Raw genomic sequence first — 18,374 nt, forward strand, 5'->3', positions numbered from 1 at the left:
GTCCATAACCCTAACCACCTTAGAGCGATTTATGCTCAATTTCAGTAACCCTCAAAATCTAGCAACGATTTACCATTAAAATTAGTAACCCTAAGAAGGCTAGAACAATTTATGATGATAAATTTTCTATAAATAAACGAGTGTGGTGTCAAACGAAGTACATTTGAAGTTTGTTGAGTTTTGAGAGAGATGAATGAAACTATATTTTTGTTAGTTCATCAATGAGAAAAGATTGATGAAAACACAAGTGAGAGTGTCACGTTTTCTAATAAAAAGCATATTGATGTATTTGTAAATCCGTCAACGACTTTGATGGAATTACAGAATAGTAGATTACAGAAGGCAGAAAAATGTGAAAAGAAACGTGTGAAACAATTATTTTTTCGAATTCCTATCTCATTGAGCCAATGTTATCTTAAGTTTTGGAAAGTACGAGATGCTTGGCGACAATGATATGCGAGTTATATTTCACAGCCAATTAAGATTTTTCGACTTAAGCGTTATGGAGTTGTTCGCCAGAATGGTTGATGTAGAAGGTAGCTATAGTGGATCCGCTCCGAATCCACTCACTACTGTCATAGAAGGGAGTTCTAACGCCATTCCAGCTAGGGTTGGAAGTGAGTCAAGCCAGCTCATGGACTAGCTCGAGCTCGACTCGTTAATAGCTCAATAAGCTAAGCTCGTGAGCTAGTGAGCCAAGCTTGAGTTTGGAATTGAGCTCATAAATTAAATGAGCCGAGCTTGAGCTTGGATAAGCTCAACTCATTAGCTCGTGAGCTGACTCGATTATATATATATATATTAATACACATATCCTATATGTATTTAATCTATATTTTTAATATTATATATATACATATGAAATAGTAATATATATATATACACACAATCATAATTATTTAAAATTTTATATTTATTTTTTATATATAATTTTGATGTAGGACATAAATAAAAAATTTACAATTTATTGATAGATAAACAATATATAAAATTGATCTTTTTAAATATTTTTAAAATATATAAATTATAATTTATTGATATAGAATTATAGATTATATTCTTATTATTTGATCAAGCTCGTAAGCTTTCGATGAGCCAAGCTTGAACTTAAGAAATAAGCTCTTGTTAGCCGTGAATCAAACTTAATTTTTGTGAGTTGAATTTGAACTTGGTTTAGCTCAACTCAACTTGGTTCACTTCCAACCCTAATTACAACTTTTAAAAAACCCTAATTATAACTTTTGAAAAATAAAAATTTTGCCAACCTAAGCCATAAAAACAGGATAGATAGTTGTCTTTGATTAATCACTATAAGTATTGAAATAAGATAAGCGATTAGCAATGACTGATGGTTTCTTACTTTCTTATAATCTTATTCACACTATATCTAGGTTGCTGATAATGGTGAAGAAGTTACAAATTTCAATTCATAAAACTTATTATTAATCCCTTTTTATTGCAAAAATTATGTCTAGGTGACATACAAACCAAAATGAGTAAATGTTTAATTTAGTTTTCAAAATTTAAATCACTCACAAAAATTAAGTCTTTGACTTTTGTAAATAATCAACTAAGTTTTTTAAATTCAAAATCGTATAATCACATTCGTTCCTGATTATTCACCATTCTATTAGGAATTAGGATATTGATTTATATTTTAAAGATATTTTTTTATTTATCTAACACGCTATTAAAATTTTATTTTTGAGACTTCTGAAATAATTGGTAGAGACCAATTTAGGTGCATAGCAAATCAAATGGATTTAATAGTTTTTTTCAAGTCCATGCACTTTTAATTTCCACTTCGTCTATATACATATCATCATTTCACATTTTCAACTGTTTGTCTGCATACTTTTTTTTTTTCCTTTCAAACTTTCATTTTTGGTATTTATGTAAACCAAATTTAGCACTTTTTCATCCTATGCATTACATGAATATTATATTTTTTAGATTAAATTTGTATTTCGGTTCTTTTAAAACAAATAATAATAAAAGAAACAGAATCACGTGTTGAAATGAATGTTTATCTTGTTGTACATATTACTATTTGCTAGTTTAAGTTTAGAAGTGCACCTTCCCATTCTTTTCAGTTCAAAGCCAAAACTTTAGCTTTGAGCATAGCAAGTTTCTCTTACAAAGATGAGCACTTCACAGGGTGTTATTACATGAAAAGGTATATTATTCATCATTATATAAACATTAAGCATGCATGTAGAAATCAATTAATTTTCATGTTATTTCAACTGCCTATGGAGCTGCACGGAAGGAAGCCCAAGTTGAAAGTGGATCAAGTGTTGCTGTTTTTGGATCAAGTGTTGCTGTTCTTTTGAGTGCACTGGAGTTGCATCTTTGATTAGTGAATCCTTAGCAGCCACAAAGATGGTTAGTTTCACTTCTGTCAAGTAATTCAAAGAGCCAAATTGTGTCAAAGTTGTCATCAAGATATGATTTTCTGGCAATTGATGGATGTAAAATTCAAATTATGCAGCTTCAGATAGTTTTATAGGAGCATATTCTGCTTTAAAAATCACACAAGTTGCAGTCTGACAACTATTCTGTGTGAATATAAATAAAGAATAGTTTGATGCATGTGTGCAATAAGTTGGCAGTCATTTTACTTCACAGTTGTAATGCAAATAAAAAAAATTTTTGATATGCAATATAACTTTATCCTAGTGCACAATGTGCACTCATAAATATTTTAATAAGTAAGGTGTTCAGTTCCTACTTTGAAAATTATTCTTTCAGCGAGTAACTTTGCTAATTTAAGCTCCTAATTGCAGGAACAAGTGAACAATGCTATATGATTGACTGAAAAATTGTGTGACCGAATTCATTGTCAATTTGTCATCATACAACAAAAGTAGACATACTCTTTGAGCTTGTCATCTGATTCTCTATTCTAATCTATTGTATACAACATGTATATGCTAATCTATGTCAATCTTCTATGATCTGAGATTTATAGCCCATTCAAGCCAGAAGTGATTCTTTGGAAGACATGTTCGCTACAAGGAATAGTGAGACCTCCCATGGGATGATCATATCCAAACTCTTCTTCAGCTTGACTCAACAAGTCTTGGAATGAAGGTTGGTTCAAGTATGATACGGGGATCACAAAACGCTTTTGATTCTCTCCAACATACACTGCAAGATACCCTTTTGGGAGTTCCACAGATTTTGAAGCTGCTTGGCTAGCTGAGAATGATGATGCCCTTCGAATAACAGGTAAACGGAAGCCCATTTTTCTGTATGTATGTAAGTGTTGATGCTTAAGAATGCTAATGAATTGTGTTGTTTCTTGAGACAGAAGGAAATGTATTTATAGATTTTAAGATTCTTTGGAAGATTATTATTTCCAAGATAAAATTATTGTTGAAGTCATTACAGGATTGCGGGGTATACACACGAGAGATCACATGGTGCTGCTGTCTTAGAAGTGGTTAAGAGTGAATGCCCCCACCTTCTCAAAGAATAGCCAAGACTGAAGCCATTGCAATCAAATGAGATAAGATCAAACTGAAGCCTTATATTTGTTTGTATTAATTGGTATTCCATGCTTTTGTAAACATGCTTTAGACATGTCACATTTTGTTCTTGATGGCTATAAATCATATGTCCATATCGCTTTATGGACATGTTTTAAGACATCTCATATGAATCCTTTCACGTACTGATGTACCCTGTGATCTGTTTTCTATTGCAATAAATGTATTCATATCCACTCTGCATCAGTATGAAGAGCCAACTTATGTGATATGTCTTAAGCATGTCTGCGACATAAGTAGTAGTCCATTAAATCAGCTTTGTATTTAACCATTTATTAGCTTCTCAGTTGTCTCTTTCAAAAGGTGGCAACATTGTTTGGCAAGAACTCTCAAATCTAAAGTAATCTTTCACAAACACAATGAAGACACTACCATGTGATCTTCGTTTCGCCCTTGTCTCAAAGTAGGCCTTATCGAATGGCTAATTATTCAAAAACTTATAGATGGTATATCTATATATAGACGGTTACCCTTGCACTCTAAGGCAACACAAATCAATAGCAACAACAATTCTTCTTTACACCCTTTGTGATCATTTGCATTTTTATTAGTTTGAAGCAAAACAGATCAATGGGATTTCGATTACCTGCTATTAGAAAGGCATCATCTGCTGTAACCCAAGCAGCATCAGTCCCAAAAGGCTATCTTGCAGTCTATGTTGGAGAGAAAATGAAGCGGTTTGTGATTCCTATTTCCTATTTGAGTCAACCTTCATTTCAAGATTTACTAAGCCAAGCAGAAGAAGAGTTCGGATATGGTCATCCAATGGGTGGTCTCACTATTCCTTGCAAGGAGGATGCTTTCGTGGATCTCACGTCTCGCTTGAATGGACTATAGTATAATCCAAGGAAAACAAGACTGACTTAGATTAATTGAGAGACAAATTTGTACAGCAGGCACTTGGAATTTTTCTTTTTTACTTCCTTTCTATTGGAAGATACTAACTACCATCTCATTGAGATGTCAAGGATGTAATATCAGAAATTTTTTCCCAAGTTCAATGAATTTAAACACCTTATCCCTAAGGACTTGTATACTCTATTCTTTGCATATGATCTTCACTTTTGAATGCATCCATGTGACATGAATGCATCTAAATAGTAAATGCTTTACTGCTGGCAAATGAATCTCCTGCTTATGATGAACAGCTTTACTTCTCTAGATAGTAAAGACAGTCACAAATTATAGTCAATGATTTTAGCCATGTAGAAGAGAGAAGATTAAATTATTTCTCTGGGTAGTAGTTATTTGGTACAAGCAAAAGAACTGTCATGTTGAAATCCATATAGATCATTCTCTACATCTTCAGTTTTGCTATTCCAGCAAGCTAGCTAATTTGTTGAAACAAATCAATAACTCTTGATTACTTAAGCCACTTGGGCAAATCTATTAGTTTATGCTATTACCACATATTCACACTGTATTCTCTCCCAGATCAGAAGCTCACCAACTTTGATTGTTTCACTTGAATTTGACATCCCTCTAAAGCTTGTCTTCCTAATTTTTACAATGATTTACATCTTGCTTTACTTTATATATATAAAACTGTAACTACTAACTAGTATATTTGAAACCATTGCAGAATTGTACTCTTAATTTTCAATTTTATGAATGAAATAGATTGCTCATTTTTATGGCCATATTTTAAGATTCCAATTTCATATAATATTAGTTGGATAATCACTGAATCTGTGTGGATTGCAAATTTGTAATTCTTGTTATTGTTCTTCAAAAATTCTGGGCAATTTGGACATGTTTAATTTTATTATGATATTGTTGCATATATTAGAGATCATTCATATCAGACAAAGGCAAACAAATTCCGACAATGTCATGCTATAACTTTCTCATTTAACATTTTTATACTTTCCAATGAATGATACAAGGAAGAGATCAAAATGGACAATGTTTATGTACAAAATTTGTCTCAGCTAAGCTATGTCAGTCTGTATTAGAACAATTTACTGCCCAATCAATTGAGAAGTGAGGTTTAGGAATTCTTCCTCACTGCATGGAATTGTGAGACCACCGGTTGGATGTTCATATCCGAATTCTTCTTCTGCTTGATTTAGTAATTCTTGAAATGAAGGCTGGTTCAAGTAACATACAGGAATCACAATCCGCCTCGTCTTATCTCCCACATAGACTGCAAGATAGCCTTTTGGAACATTAGTCCCTTTTGATGCAGAAAGTGATGCCTTTCTAATACCTGGAATGCGGAATGCCATTGTTTCTTCTTGTTGATCGAAAGAAAAAGAAATAGATTGTTCTTGAAGGATTTGTATGAGAGAAATATGTGATTTCTGATATTTGAGGAGATGCAACTGATTTGTGTTGGTTGAGAACACAAGAAGAAGTGTATATATAGTTGCTATCCTGAAGAAATTATTGAGATGAAGCTGTAAAATGGGGTCTACATAGTGACAAGGGTTAGCAAGGGATCACATGGTATTGTCTTGGAGGTCTCTTTCAAAGATTAGGACCAAGGAAGTTAAGTGAGAGTACACATCCCACCTTCTAAGGTAATTGCTAAGTAGCTAATATATGATATCCACTTGAAATAATGAAAATGTACACAAATTCATAGGTGAAGGATGCTTCTTCAAGAATTGTAGATGTACTTAAGGTACTCCTTGAGACATGCTTTAGACATCTCACAAGCTTCTTCAAATTGACAATACAACTGATAATGAAATCTGTTGATCTGAGGCCAGAGGAGAACCGATATGAACCTCAACTTTTCAGTTACACCAGACTATAAACCACACACCATGAAATTTGCAAAACATTGCAATCTGTTGGCCTACCCTCTACAAGGTGGACCTTGAATTATGTAGTTTAACAAGCTGATACATATGAAAGTCCGCTGAGACAATACCATGTGAACTCTTACATGCCCTTGTCTCCTAACTGGTCCTATCTGATACCCTTCCTCCACCAATCATTCTAATATCGGTCTGTTTATAACATATCCTTTTATCTATATATATGTTCATGGTTGCAAGCATTTAGCACCAACACAACTACACAAGTCATTCACATCCTAAAGCAAAAAAAAAAGAAACTCAAAAAATTGCATCTTGTTCACAAGTCATATCTAAGACTAATATTTCATCAACACATACATACAACAATGGGTTTTCTTTTGGCTGGTATCAGAAGAAAGACATCATTTACTGCAAACCAAGCAACTTCCAAAGTTGTGGAAGTCCCGAAAGGCTATCTTGCCATGTATGTTGGCGAGAAGATGAAGCGGTTTGTGGTTCCCATTTCTTATTTGAATCAACCTTTATTTCAAGAATTACTAAGCCAAGCAGAAGAAGAATTTGGATATGATCATCCAATGGGTGGTCTGACTGTTCCATGCAGTGAGGATGCTTTCTTGGACCTCACGTCTCGCTTAAACTGACTTAGCACAAGTCCTGCCGAAGGAGACTGGCATAGATTAGTTGAGAGTGAAACTTATCCTTTTTTGTAACAAGAATTGAGAGACAATTTTGTGTAGCTGGAACTATAGTATAAGTTTTCTTTGTAGCATAACATCATCTCATTGAGATGGCAAGGATGTAAATATCAGAATTTTTCCTCCCAGTTTCAATGAATTTATAGATTTCTTCTCGAAAGATTTATAGACTTAAGTGCTTTCCATATGCTCTTCACTTGTGCATTCCTTGTGTTTCTGCTACTGTTGTATAAAAAAGTTTGCATTAACTTTATGAAATGCTGCGAATTTGCTTCCAAAACCCCCCTTTCTAACAGTTGGCCCTGGATCTGTAAATTGCTTTATGACATGAAGGATTGAATCATTAACTGATTCTCAGTCATATGGCTAAGTTAAATATATTGGATCCAAGTTTATATTATTAAATGTTCCCCTCATTATTATTATTATTCTTTTGGGTTGTGAGTTCTGGAAATTTGCTGCAATTGAACTTATGATGAAATGTTGTATTCCTCTAAATGGACATATTATCACTTTTTATGATTGTTTATCATATATAAATAGTGTCGTTGCCGAAATCCAAATAGATAGATATTTCTATGCAGCAACTTCTGTTTTGCTTTTTCATCCAGCTAACTAAAATTGTTCAAATAAATCAAATGACTTTTGAAGCATGAATTTAAGCAGGCATTAGGTTGTTCTCAAAGTCTGTACATCCGTTTTCGATAACAAGGGAGTGCCTCTTCCTCTAAGAAATCTATTAGTCCTTCACATATTTACTTTAGTAGTTTTAACAAATTGTAAAAGAAACTTTATTCTGATATTGCCACATATATTGATATTATTCAGGTTGAACAAAAAGCTGTATAAGCGAATAACTTTCTCATTCATAAAACATTTTTACATTTTCAAAGGAATGATACAAGGAAGATACCAAAATTGACAATCTTCAAAATAAGAGAAAGAGCCTTCTTTACAAAATTTTGTCTCATCTAATCTATGTCAGTCTCTATTAGCACAATAAGAAATAATTCAGATGAAGCTGTAAAATAGGGTCTACATTGTGAAATGATCACATGGTATTGTCTTGGAGTTCATACATCATATTCATACCCCACTTTCTGACATAATTGCCAAGAAACTACACATATCAAATCAAAGACATCTAAATTAAAGCAATGTAGTTGTACTCAAGATACTGAATTAGACATGGTTTGGACATCTCACATGTTTCTTCAGATTTAGAATTGCTATTGACAACGAAATCGGTAAACCATGTCCACAGCCTGATCTATATCTCTGAAACAAAGTGTTTTGAGGCCAGAAGAGAACCAAAATTGGACACATGATAATGATCCAATATGAACCTCATTTTTGAGTACACCGGATTATTAACATATCCCTTAGAATTTGCAGAACCATAGGCAACATGATCGAATCAAACTTGCTGTTTTATACATAAATTTACCTTAAATTATCTAAGACAACACCATGTGATCTCTTTTATGACCTTGTCTCCTAATAAGTCCCATGGCAACCATCTCCTACACTTTCTCCACCAATCATTCAAGTGGCATTATGTTTATAGCATATTCTATTATCTATATATATGCTCATGGTTGCAAGCATTTAGCAGCAACACAAGTCATTCACATCCTAAAGCACAAGAAACTCGAAAACTTACATCTTATTTTCATTTCTTAGACTAGTATTTCTTCAACACATACAAAAATGGGTTTTCGGTTACCTGGTATTGTAAGAAAGGCATCATTTACTTCATCTTCAAAAGCTATGGAAATTCCAAAAGGTTATCTTGCAGTTTATGTTGGAGAGAAAATGAAGCGGTTTGTGATCCCCATATCATACTTGAACCAGCCTTCATTTCAAGACTTGCTAAGTCAAGCTGAGGAAGAATTTGGATATGATCATCCAATGGGTGGTCTCACAATTCCTTGTGAAGAAAATATGTTCTTAGATATCACTTCTCGCTTGAGTTGATGCTAGCACCATCAAGATTAGGCTGACTTAGAAATAGATTACACAACACAAATTTTGTAACAATCTCTTAACCTGAGAAAGATTTTCTCCATTTTTTGTTATCCTACTATTCATCTCAATGAGAAATTTATGCACACAAACATTTGTCTGCCATTTTCTCCTTAAATCTAAATGTATTGTTAAGTTCAAAGGCAATGACAAGCAGAAAGTGCTGCTCATAAAATCAATTTTCACTATGTTGTACAACAAGTGCAAAAGAACCAGCAGGTAACTTTTATGATGATAGTAAAAAAAAAGTTATGATAAAAAAAGGCAGTAACTAAGTATGAATTTGCATAATCTTAGTTTCAATAATGATAACTTGTTTGGTCAATTCAATTATCCAATTATCACTATAGGATGATTATCAGCTTCAAGGACCAGTCCCTATATTTACCATGTCCCATTTTGCTTTCATCTGTCTTTGAAATCTCTGTGGACCCTTCCCAGTTTGAACATGGTGATCACTGAAATGTGGCCTCTGAAATGACAATTGGGATTGAATCTTATCCATATTTTAGAAAAGATAAAATAAAATAGAAATATTAATCTAGTTGTATTCCATAATGTGATGGTAACAATGTATGATAATGAATTATTTGGCTTATGTTTGTGCAATTGCCTTTGATAAAGAAATATTATGACAATAATCATAATCAATTGGACACCAAAAAAAAATCATAATCAAGTGTATAATTATCAATCGTGAGAATAATCTTTTTAAATAGATTTATGTGGTGTTAATTTCTATTTCTTAAGTATTATGTGTCAAGCTTTTAACAAAATTCAGGAAAATATTATTTTGCAATGATGATTAAATTGGAAGAATATGGGAACAACAGATTAACAAAACAATTTTATTCTGTGTTGCAGAGACCATGAACCTCATTTGTTGTTGTAGAATCTAGTAACAAATTGGCTAAAACTGTTTCAATAGAAATGTGTATTTTGTTCCATGATCAACTCAAGGACAAATAAGGAACTATAGTCTCTATCGAAAGCAGAAAATCTGATGATATATATGAACTGAAACTTGAAAATGCTACTGATGAATAAATTTGATTTCATTCAGATTTGAGCACAAGCTAAATTTGTTTAAATAATATCTTGTCATGAATTTCTCATTTATCAAATGATTGATACAAGGAAGAAATCAAAATATAAAATCTCAAAAAGAAAGTGCCTTCTGTACAAGTTACTCTCAACTAATCTATTCTCTATTAGCATGATTTATAGCCTACTCAACTGAGAAGTGAGGTTTAAGAACTCATCCTCCTCGCATGGAATTGTGAGACCGCCATTCGGATGATCATAACTGAATTCTTCTTCTGCTTGGTTTAGCAAGTCTTGAAACAAAGGTTGGTTCAAGTATGATATAGGAATTAAAAACCTCTTCATTTTATCTCCAACATAAACTGCAAGATAGCCTTTTGGGACATCATTGCTCTTTGTTGCTTTTCTAATACCTGGTATGCCGAAAGCCATTGTCTTTTTAGGAGTAAGAAATATTTGAGTTTTTCTAAAACTTGTAATACTTGAGGATATGTGAATGATTGGTGTTGCTTCAGAACACAAGAAGTGGTGTATATATAGTTGCTAGGATCTTCAAACCAATTTCCTGAAGAGAGAATCATGAATAAGATAGGGTCTACCAATTGACAATGTATTATGCATCACAAGAAATCACATGATACTGTCTTGAAGGTGTTAGGAAGTTCATTGAGAGTGCATACCCCACTTCTTCATATAATTGCCAACAGATTAGCCTCTTGAAATTAATGAGCTCTACATCACAAGAGTGCATACCTTACATAATGCTTCTTTCATGCATTATACTACAGCTACTCCATTAGTTAGTAGACATGCTTTAGACATATCTCATGTTTATTCAAATTGAGATTGCTTCTAAGAATGAAATTGTAAGCCTTGACTATGACCTTATCTATTAGCTTTGAAACTATTGGTAGTGAACCAGTATGAACCTCAGCTTTTTCTAGTACACCAGATTATAAGCAGTACCAACTGGAATTTGAAACCAAGGGGAAACATGTTCCAACTACACTTCCTCTTGAATATATATGGTGTACCTAGCATTTGATTGCAAGTGGCTGCTTTATTAGCCATTCCTTTACAAGGTGGGGTATGCTTTCTCAAAAACTGCTTAATCCTTGATAGAGGCCTATAAGACAGTACCATGTGATCTCTCATGTAGTGATGCGTATGCATTCCTATCATTTTCAAAAATCTTTTATCTTAGAAATAGTTTTCCAAAGAATCTTAAAATCTATAAATACACTTGCTCTTGCCTTCAAAAACAACACAACTCATTGGCAATCTTAAGTGTCAAACACTTAAAAACACATTCTTCTTAAACTTGGGAACTTTTCCTTGCTGTTATTCTTACATACATCTTTAAGAAAATGGTTTTCCGTTTACCTGTTATTCGAAGGACATCATCATTCTCAGCTAGCCAAGCAACTTCTAAATCTGTGGAAGTCCCAAAGGGGCGTTTAGCAGTGTATGTCGGAGAGAAACAGAAGCGGTTTGTGATCCCCATTTCATACCTGAACCAACCTTCAATCCAAGACTTGTTGAGCCAAGCGGAGGAAGAATTCGGATATGATCATCCTATGGGAGGTCTAACAATTCCTTGCAGTGAAGATGTCTTCCAACAAATCACTTCTCGCTTGGATTGACGATGAATCTCACACTGCAGGAGACTGACATAGATTAGTATACACATTTTGTAGAATAGGCAACTTGTAATTACACATTTTTCTAAGTAAATGAAAGAAGAATGACCATTACTATGACAAGTTCAAAGTGTTTCCTCTGTTTTTTTTTTTTTTTTTTTTTGGTTTTATCTTCTCTCTACAAACAGAACATCATGCAGTATCTAGTATTAAGCTGCCTGGTGTAAGAAAAACCATACTTCATTGTTCATTTGTTCTCATAGATTGCACTAATTCAAAGTATATAAAATTATAATATTTTAAATAAAAGAAAAATAAATTATTAATTTTTTAACAGCATAATTCGAATTATACCATGAATTACTGTGTGTAATTCGAACCAAGCTGGTTCGAATTAGTGTTTGTGTGTAATTCGAACCAAGCTGGTTCGAATTATGTGTGTGCGTGTGTTTGTGTGTAATTCGAACCAAGCTGGTTCGAATTACGTGTATACATGTGTTTGTGTATAATTCGAACCAAGCTGGTTCGAATTATGTAGAAATGGAATTCGAACCAGCATGGTTCGAATTATATAAAAATATGATTTGGCTTATTGCTGAAACGATTTTCGCTTTGGCGTATTTACGTTACATGATTCTTGACTTGGCTTATTATGGTTTTTTACCCTAAAAGAATATGCATGGAAAACTATAGCTAAAGAAATTTCTTACACGGGATGTATAGCTCATTTATTTATATATGTCTGTTCTCTTATTTCTTCATTGAAGTTTTATCCATGCCTTAATATTTTCAAAAAGCATGTCATGTGTTGCACTTTACTGATTTATGTGCTATTTTCGTCGGCTAACAGAAGTTTTACTTGATAAATTTTATATTTATTAGGCTAATAGGGGATTTAGACTTTGTGATTTTAGTGAGGTTCAACCAAAAAAAAACTATTCACATGGTTCCTGCTTTCTGTAGAAAATATACTAATGAAACCATATTTCATGCCCTCCAAGTGCAGAAGAAGTTGGGATATAGTCACAAAATGTGGTCCTCTCTTGGCATCCTATCCCTTTATTTAAGAGATTATGTGATATCTGCAACATAAGAAGTAATCCATTAAATCAGCTTTGTATTTAACCCATTTATTAGCTTCTCAGCTGTCTCTTTCTAAAGGTGGCATCAGTGTTTGGCAAGATCTCTCAATTTCAAGTAACCTTTCATAAACACAAGGAAGACAATACCGTGTGGCCTCTCATTAGACCTTAAACACATATACATACTACCAGTTGGTCTTGGATTTATTAACTGCTTTTGAAATGTAGAAATTGATTTCCAGTTATATGGTTAAATAAAATAAATTGGATTCAAATTTGGATAATTAAATGTTCCCTTCACTTTATTTTTCTTTTTTTGAATTCTGAATTCTGAATTCAATATTGCTTTTTTTATGGTTTTATAGTATTTACACTTACACAAGAAAATTGCTCAAGTTTGTGACATTCAATCATGGAATGTCTCAAGCTTGGAATGCCTCTTCCTTTACTTTTAATATAAGAAAACTGTGAGTTCTTAACAGATTTTCAATTGTACTTTCAAACAGCTATTCGAAAATTCTAATTTAAATGAAATGAATCATCAACTTCAGTCAATGTCTTCAAAACAACGTTGAATTTAAGTTTGACTTGCTGCATAAATATATAAGAGATCATTCAGCTTCAACAAAAGCCAAAAATAAAAAGTATAGAAAGAAGTTAACAAATGAGATGCAATAACTTTCTCTCATACATTCATTTTTACACTTTCAAAGGAATGATACAATGAAGAGACCGAAATGGACAATCTTCAAAACAAAAAGAAAGAGCCTTCTGTACAAAATTTGTCTCAGCTAATCTATCTCAGTCTCTATGAGCCAATTTACTGCCCACTTAATTGACAAGTGAGGTTAAGGAATGTATCCTCGCTGCAAGGAATAGTGAGGCCGCCGGTTGGGTGATCATAACCGAATTCTTCTTCTGATTGGCTTAGTAACTCCTGAAATGAAGGTTGGTTCAAGTAACATACAGGAATCACAAACCGCCTCATCTTATCTCCCACATAGACTGCAAGATAGCCTTTTGGAACATTAGTCCCTTTTGATGCAGAAAGTGATGCTTTTCTAATACTTGGAATGTGAAAAGCCATTGTTATTGAAGATTTTGTTTGAGAGAAGTATGTGAGTTCTAATACTTGAGGAGATGCAACTGATTTGTGTTGGTTGAGAACACAAGAAGTAGTGTATATATAGTTGCTATCCTGAAGACATAATTTTAATGAAGCTGTAAAATGGGGTCTACAAAGTGAGAAATGATCACAAGAGATCACATGTACTGTCTTGGATATCTCTATCAAAGGTTAGGTCTCTATCTATCCACTTGTACTTGTGCTAAAGCTACTCCATCAAACATGCTTTAGAGTTTAGACATCTCACATGTTTCTTCAGATAGACATTTATAGCTCTGAAACACTGTTATGAGGCCAGAAAAGAACCAAAAGTTGGTCTCACAAGCCAATATGGACCTCAACTTTTGAAGTACACCAGATTATAAACAAAACTCCGTGGTATTTGCAAACCATGGGCAATTAGATTTTCTCTTGCATCATGAGTTACAATTTTTTGGCCTACCCTCTATAATGAGGACAATAGCATGTGATCTCTTACATGCCTTTGTCTCCTAATATGTCCCATCTGATAGCCTTCCTCCACCAATCATTCAAGTAGCTATATGTTTATAACATATCCTTCCATCTATATAAATATTCATGGTTGCAAGCATTTAGGACCAACACAATTCATTCACATCCTCAAGCAATAAGAAACTCAAAAGCTTGTATCTTATTTACAAGTCATTTCTAAGACTAGTCTTTCATCAACACATACAAAAATGGGTTTTCGTTTAGCTGGTATCAGAAGAAAGCTATCATTTAATTCAAACCAAGCATCTTCAAAGGCTTTGGAAGTCCCAAAAGGCTATCTTGCTGTCTATGTTGGAGAGAATATGAAGCGGTTCGTGATTCCCATTTCGTATTTGAACCAGACATCATTTCAAGAATTACTAAGCCAAGCAGAAGAAGAATTCGGATATGATCATCCAATGGGTGGTCTCACTATTCCATGCAGTGAGGAAACCTTCTTGGACCTCACTTCTTGCTTCAACTGACTATAAGTAATTCCAAAGGAGACTGACATAGATTAGTTGAGAGACAATTTTGTAGTGGAAATTAGTAGCTATCATCTAAATGAGATGTCAAGGATGTAAATATCAGAAATTTTTTCACAATTTCAATGAATTTATACACTTCATCATTAAATATGTATAGACTCAATTACTTTGGTGTATTCTCTTCAATTATATTTATTCCTTCGTTGTGCTGCTGCTACTGTTTTATTAAAAGAAGTCTATTTATACTCGAATGCTGCAGAGTTTTACTTTCTAAAGCACATCAGCACTCCACCATGTGAATTAGTGAAATGAAGGAGAAGCATATGGTAAAGTTAACTGGATTCAAGTTTGAATTTTGGATAATTCAATGCATTTTGAAGTGTGGTCTTTTGTTGTAGATACACTAAGTTATTTCTCTAGAATACTAAGAAAGTAGTGCCATTGATGAAATCCAAATTATATCATTCTCTGCAGCAACTTCTTCTATTTGAGAGATGTAGTTCTTGTAAGTCTCTTAAAGTCCCTAACTGTTGTTGTATAGGACCTTCGATTCGGTTTGAAGCAAGTGAAAGAAATGTTAGATTCTTGAATTCACCCAACTTAGAACGAATGGTAGCGCTAAGAGAATTGAAGGAAACATCAAGAACTATGAGTTGAGTAAGACTTGAAAGTGATCTTGGAAGCTTTCCATGAAGATTATTATAGGACAGATCAAGAGTGACAAGTTTCGAAAGAGTACCTATCTTGGCAGCGATGATTCCAGTGAGGCACATGAGGTAGGTACAGACTGACTAAATTGGAAAATGCAGTGAGGTTCAAGTTCTGAAGCTTCAATAATGATGGGGAAGGTTGAAAGGGCAGTAGTGTGCACCCATTTGTGCACTAAACAGATTTATTAGACAACTGAGCAAATCATTGATGTTCTTGAAATTCTATTAACATGAGGACTAAACTTTATTAGACAACCCTCAAAGCTTCTGCTTCTATATATATATATTATTTTTAAAACAACGGCATGGAACTATGGAAGTGCTTCTTCCTTTAATTTCCTAAGAGTCCTGGCCTAAACAGATTTACAAGAGTGGTTTCAAACCACTGTTAAGAAACTGTAACTTAAATGTTTGAAGGAAATGAATCATCAAATTTGGCAAAAGTCAAACTTAGATAGCCTAACATATTTTAAGTTTTCAATAGGAACTTAATTCTGATATTGTTGCATAAATAGGAGATAATAAAGATTCAAACAAAAGGCAAAAGGAGGTTTTAACAATGAGATGCAATAACTTTCTCATTCATATAATTTTTTTACACTTCCAAAGGAATTATAAAAGGAAAAATCAAAATGGACAATCTCCAAAGTTAAAAAAAAAGAGCCTTCTGTACAAAATTTGTCTCAACTAATCTATGTCAATCCCTGTTAGTTGTTTATTGGCCACCGAACAGAGAACTGAGATTTAAGAACTCATCCTCACTGCATGGAATTGTGAGACCACCGGTTGGATGATCATATCCGAATTCTTCTTCTGCTTGGTTTAGTAATTCTTGAAATGAAGTCTGGTTCAAGTAACATACAGGAATCACAAACCGCCTCATCTTATCTCCCACATAGACTGCAAGATAGCCTTTTGGAACATTAGTCCCTTTTGATGCAGAAAGTGATGCCTTTCTAATACCTGGAATGCGGAAAGCCATTGTTTCTTCTTGTTTTTCAAAAGAGAAAAGAAATAGATTGTTCTTGAAGGATTTGATTGAGAGAAATATGTGAGTACTGATACTTGAGGAGATGGAACTGATTTGTGTTGTTTGAGAATACAAGAAGTAGTGTATATATAGTTGCCATCCTGAAGAAAATAATTCTGATGAAACTGTAAAATGGGGTCTACATAGTGAAATGATCACAAGAGATCACATGGTATTGTCTTGGAGGTCTCTTTCAAGGACTTGAAAGTTAAGTGAGCGTTCATACATCATACCCCACCTTCTGACATAATTGCCAAGAGATTATGCATGTCAAATCAAAGACATCTACATTAATGCTTGTTCAAGCATTGTAGTTATAGACATATCTCATGTTCCTTCAGATAGACATTGCTATTGACAATGAAATCTGTAAACCTTGGCCACAACTCTGAACCAAACTTAGGCACATCCTCACAAACCAATGTGAACCTGATTTTTCAAGTACACCAGATTCTTAGAAACATATCCCATGGAATCCGCAAAACCATAGGCAACATGATCTAATCTGTGTTGGCCTCCTCTTCATAAGGTAGAGTTTGAACTATCTACTAATAACAGGTTTGAAAAAATTCCATAAGACAACACCATGTGACCTCTTATATGACCTTGTCTCCTAATAGGTCCCATTTCATAGCCTTCCTCCACAACCAACCATTCAATTACCCATTTTATTACATATCCTTCATCTATATATATATATGTTCATGGCTGCAAGCATTTGGCAACAACACAAGTCATTCACATCCTAAAGCATAAGAAACTAAAATACTTGCATCTTATTTACAAGTCATTTGAAAAACTAGTCTTTCTTCAACACATACAAAAATGGGTTTTCGGTTACCCGGTATTGTAAGAAAGGCATCATTTACTTCATCTTCAAAAGCTATGGAAATTCCAAAAGGTTATCTTGCAGTTTATGTTGGAGAGAAAATGAAGCGGTTTGTGATCCCTATATCATACTTGAACCAGCCTTCATTTCAAGACTTGCTAAGTCAAGCTGAGGAAGAATTTGGATACGATCATCCAATGGGTGGTCTCACAATTCCTTGTGAAGAAAATGTATTCTTAGATATCACTTCTCGCTTGAGTTGATGTTAGCACCATCAAGACTAGGCTGACTTAGAAATAGATTACTTAACACAATTTTTGTAGCAATTTCTTACCCAGAGAAACATTTTCTCCATTTTTTGTATCCTACTATGAAACTCAATGAGAAATTTATGCACATAAACAAATGTCTCCCATTTTCTCCTTAAATATAAATGTACTCTTAAGTTCAAAGGCAATAATAAGCTGAAGTGCGGTTCATAAAATCAATTTTCATGATGTGGTTTACAATAAAAGAAAAGGAAAGCAGTAGATAACTTTCATGATTTAATAATGATGATGCTATACTCCTAAGTAAAAAAGTTATTATAAGAAAAGCAGTAACTAAGTATGAATTTGCATAATATTAGTTTTAATAATGAGAACGTTTTTGGTCAGTTCAATTATCCAATTATCATTATAGGATGATTAAACAGCTTCAAGGATCAGTCCCTGTATTTGCCATGTCCCACTTTGCTTTTATCTGTCTTTGAAATATCTGTGGACCCTTCCCAGTTTGTACATAGTGATCACTAAAATGTGGCCTCTGAAATTACAATTGAGATTGAAACACTAATCCAGTTGTATTCCATAATGTGATGTTAACATTGTATTATGAGTTACATTTGTTTGCTGC

At 33.6% G+C, this 18,374-nt stretch overlaps 5 protein-coding genes and 1 long non-coding RNA gene across 6 annotated transcripts; 3 read left to right on the forward strand and 3 right to left on the reverse strand.

The window, feature by feature from the left end:
• On the reverse strand, positions 2,811-3,387 carry LOC107629984 (auxin-induced protein 15A-like). Its single transcript, XM_016332968.2, has one exon. It carries the CDS (start codon positions 3,245-3,247, stop codon positions 2,966-2,968), a length of 282 nt encoding a protein of 93 aa, XP_016188454.1. The 5' UTR covers positions 3,248-3,387; the 3' UTR covers positions 2,811-2,965.
• LOC107629983 (auxin-induced protein X10A-like) lies at positions 3,113-7,142 on the forward strand. The gene is made up of 3 exons (XM_016332967.2): positions 3,113-3,231; positions 3,394-4,347; positions 6,656-7,142. Exons 2-3 carry the CDS (start codon positions 4,122-4,124, stop codon positions 6,958-6,960), a joined length of 531 nt encoding a protein of 176 aa, XP_016188453.2. The 5' UTR covers positions 3,113-3,231; positions 3,394-4,121; the 3' UTR covers positions 6,961-7,142.
• LOC110269999 lies at positions 10,531-12,026 on the reverse strand. The gene is made up of 3 exons (XR_002358930.1): positions 11,833-12,026; positions 11,467-11,740; positions 10,531-10,648 (listed from the first exon to the last, which is right to left on the reverse strand). It is a non-coding gene; the product is annotated as an uncharacterized LOC110269999 (long non-coding RNA).
• On the reverse strand, positions 13,426-14,187 carry LOC107634287 (auxin-induced protein 15A-like). The gene has a single exon (XM_016337830.2). The coding sequence runs from the start codon at positions 13,890-13,892 to the stop codon at positions 13,626-13,628; it is 267 nt and encodes an 88-aa protein (XP_016193316.1). The 5' UTR covers positions 13,893-14,187; the 3' UTR covers positions 13,426-13,625.
• LOC110269998 (auxin-induced protein 15A-like) lies at positions 14,496-14,968 on the forward strand. Its single transcript, XM_021118297.1, has one exon. The coding sequence runs from the start codon at positions 14,633-14,635 to the stop codon at positions 14,906-14,908; it is 276 nt and encodes a 91-aa protein (XP_020973956.1). The 5' UTR covers positions 14,496-14,632; the 3' UTR covers positions 14,909-14,968.
• LOC107629982 (auxin-induced protein 15A-like) lies at positions 17,090-17,834 on the forward strand. Its single transcript, XM_016332965.2, has one exon. It carries the CDS (start codon positions 17,477-17,479, stop codon positions 17,741-17,743), a length of 267 nt encoding a protein of 88 aa, XP_016188451.1. The 5' UTR covers positions 17,090-17,476; the 3' UTR covers positions 17,744-17,834.

Source organism: Arachis ipaensis, chromosome B03 (assembly GCF_000816755.2).
Source record: "Arachis ipaensis cultivar K30076 chromosome B03, Araip1.1, whole genome shotgun sequence".
Taxonomy (NCBI): Eukaryota; Viridiplantae; Streptophyta; class Magnoliopsida; order Fabales; family Fabaceae; genus Arachis; species Arachis ipaensis.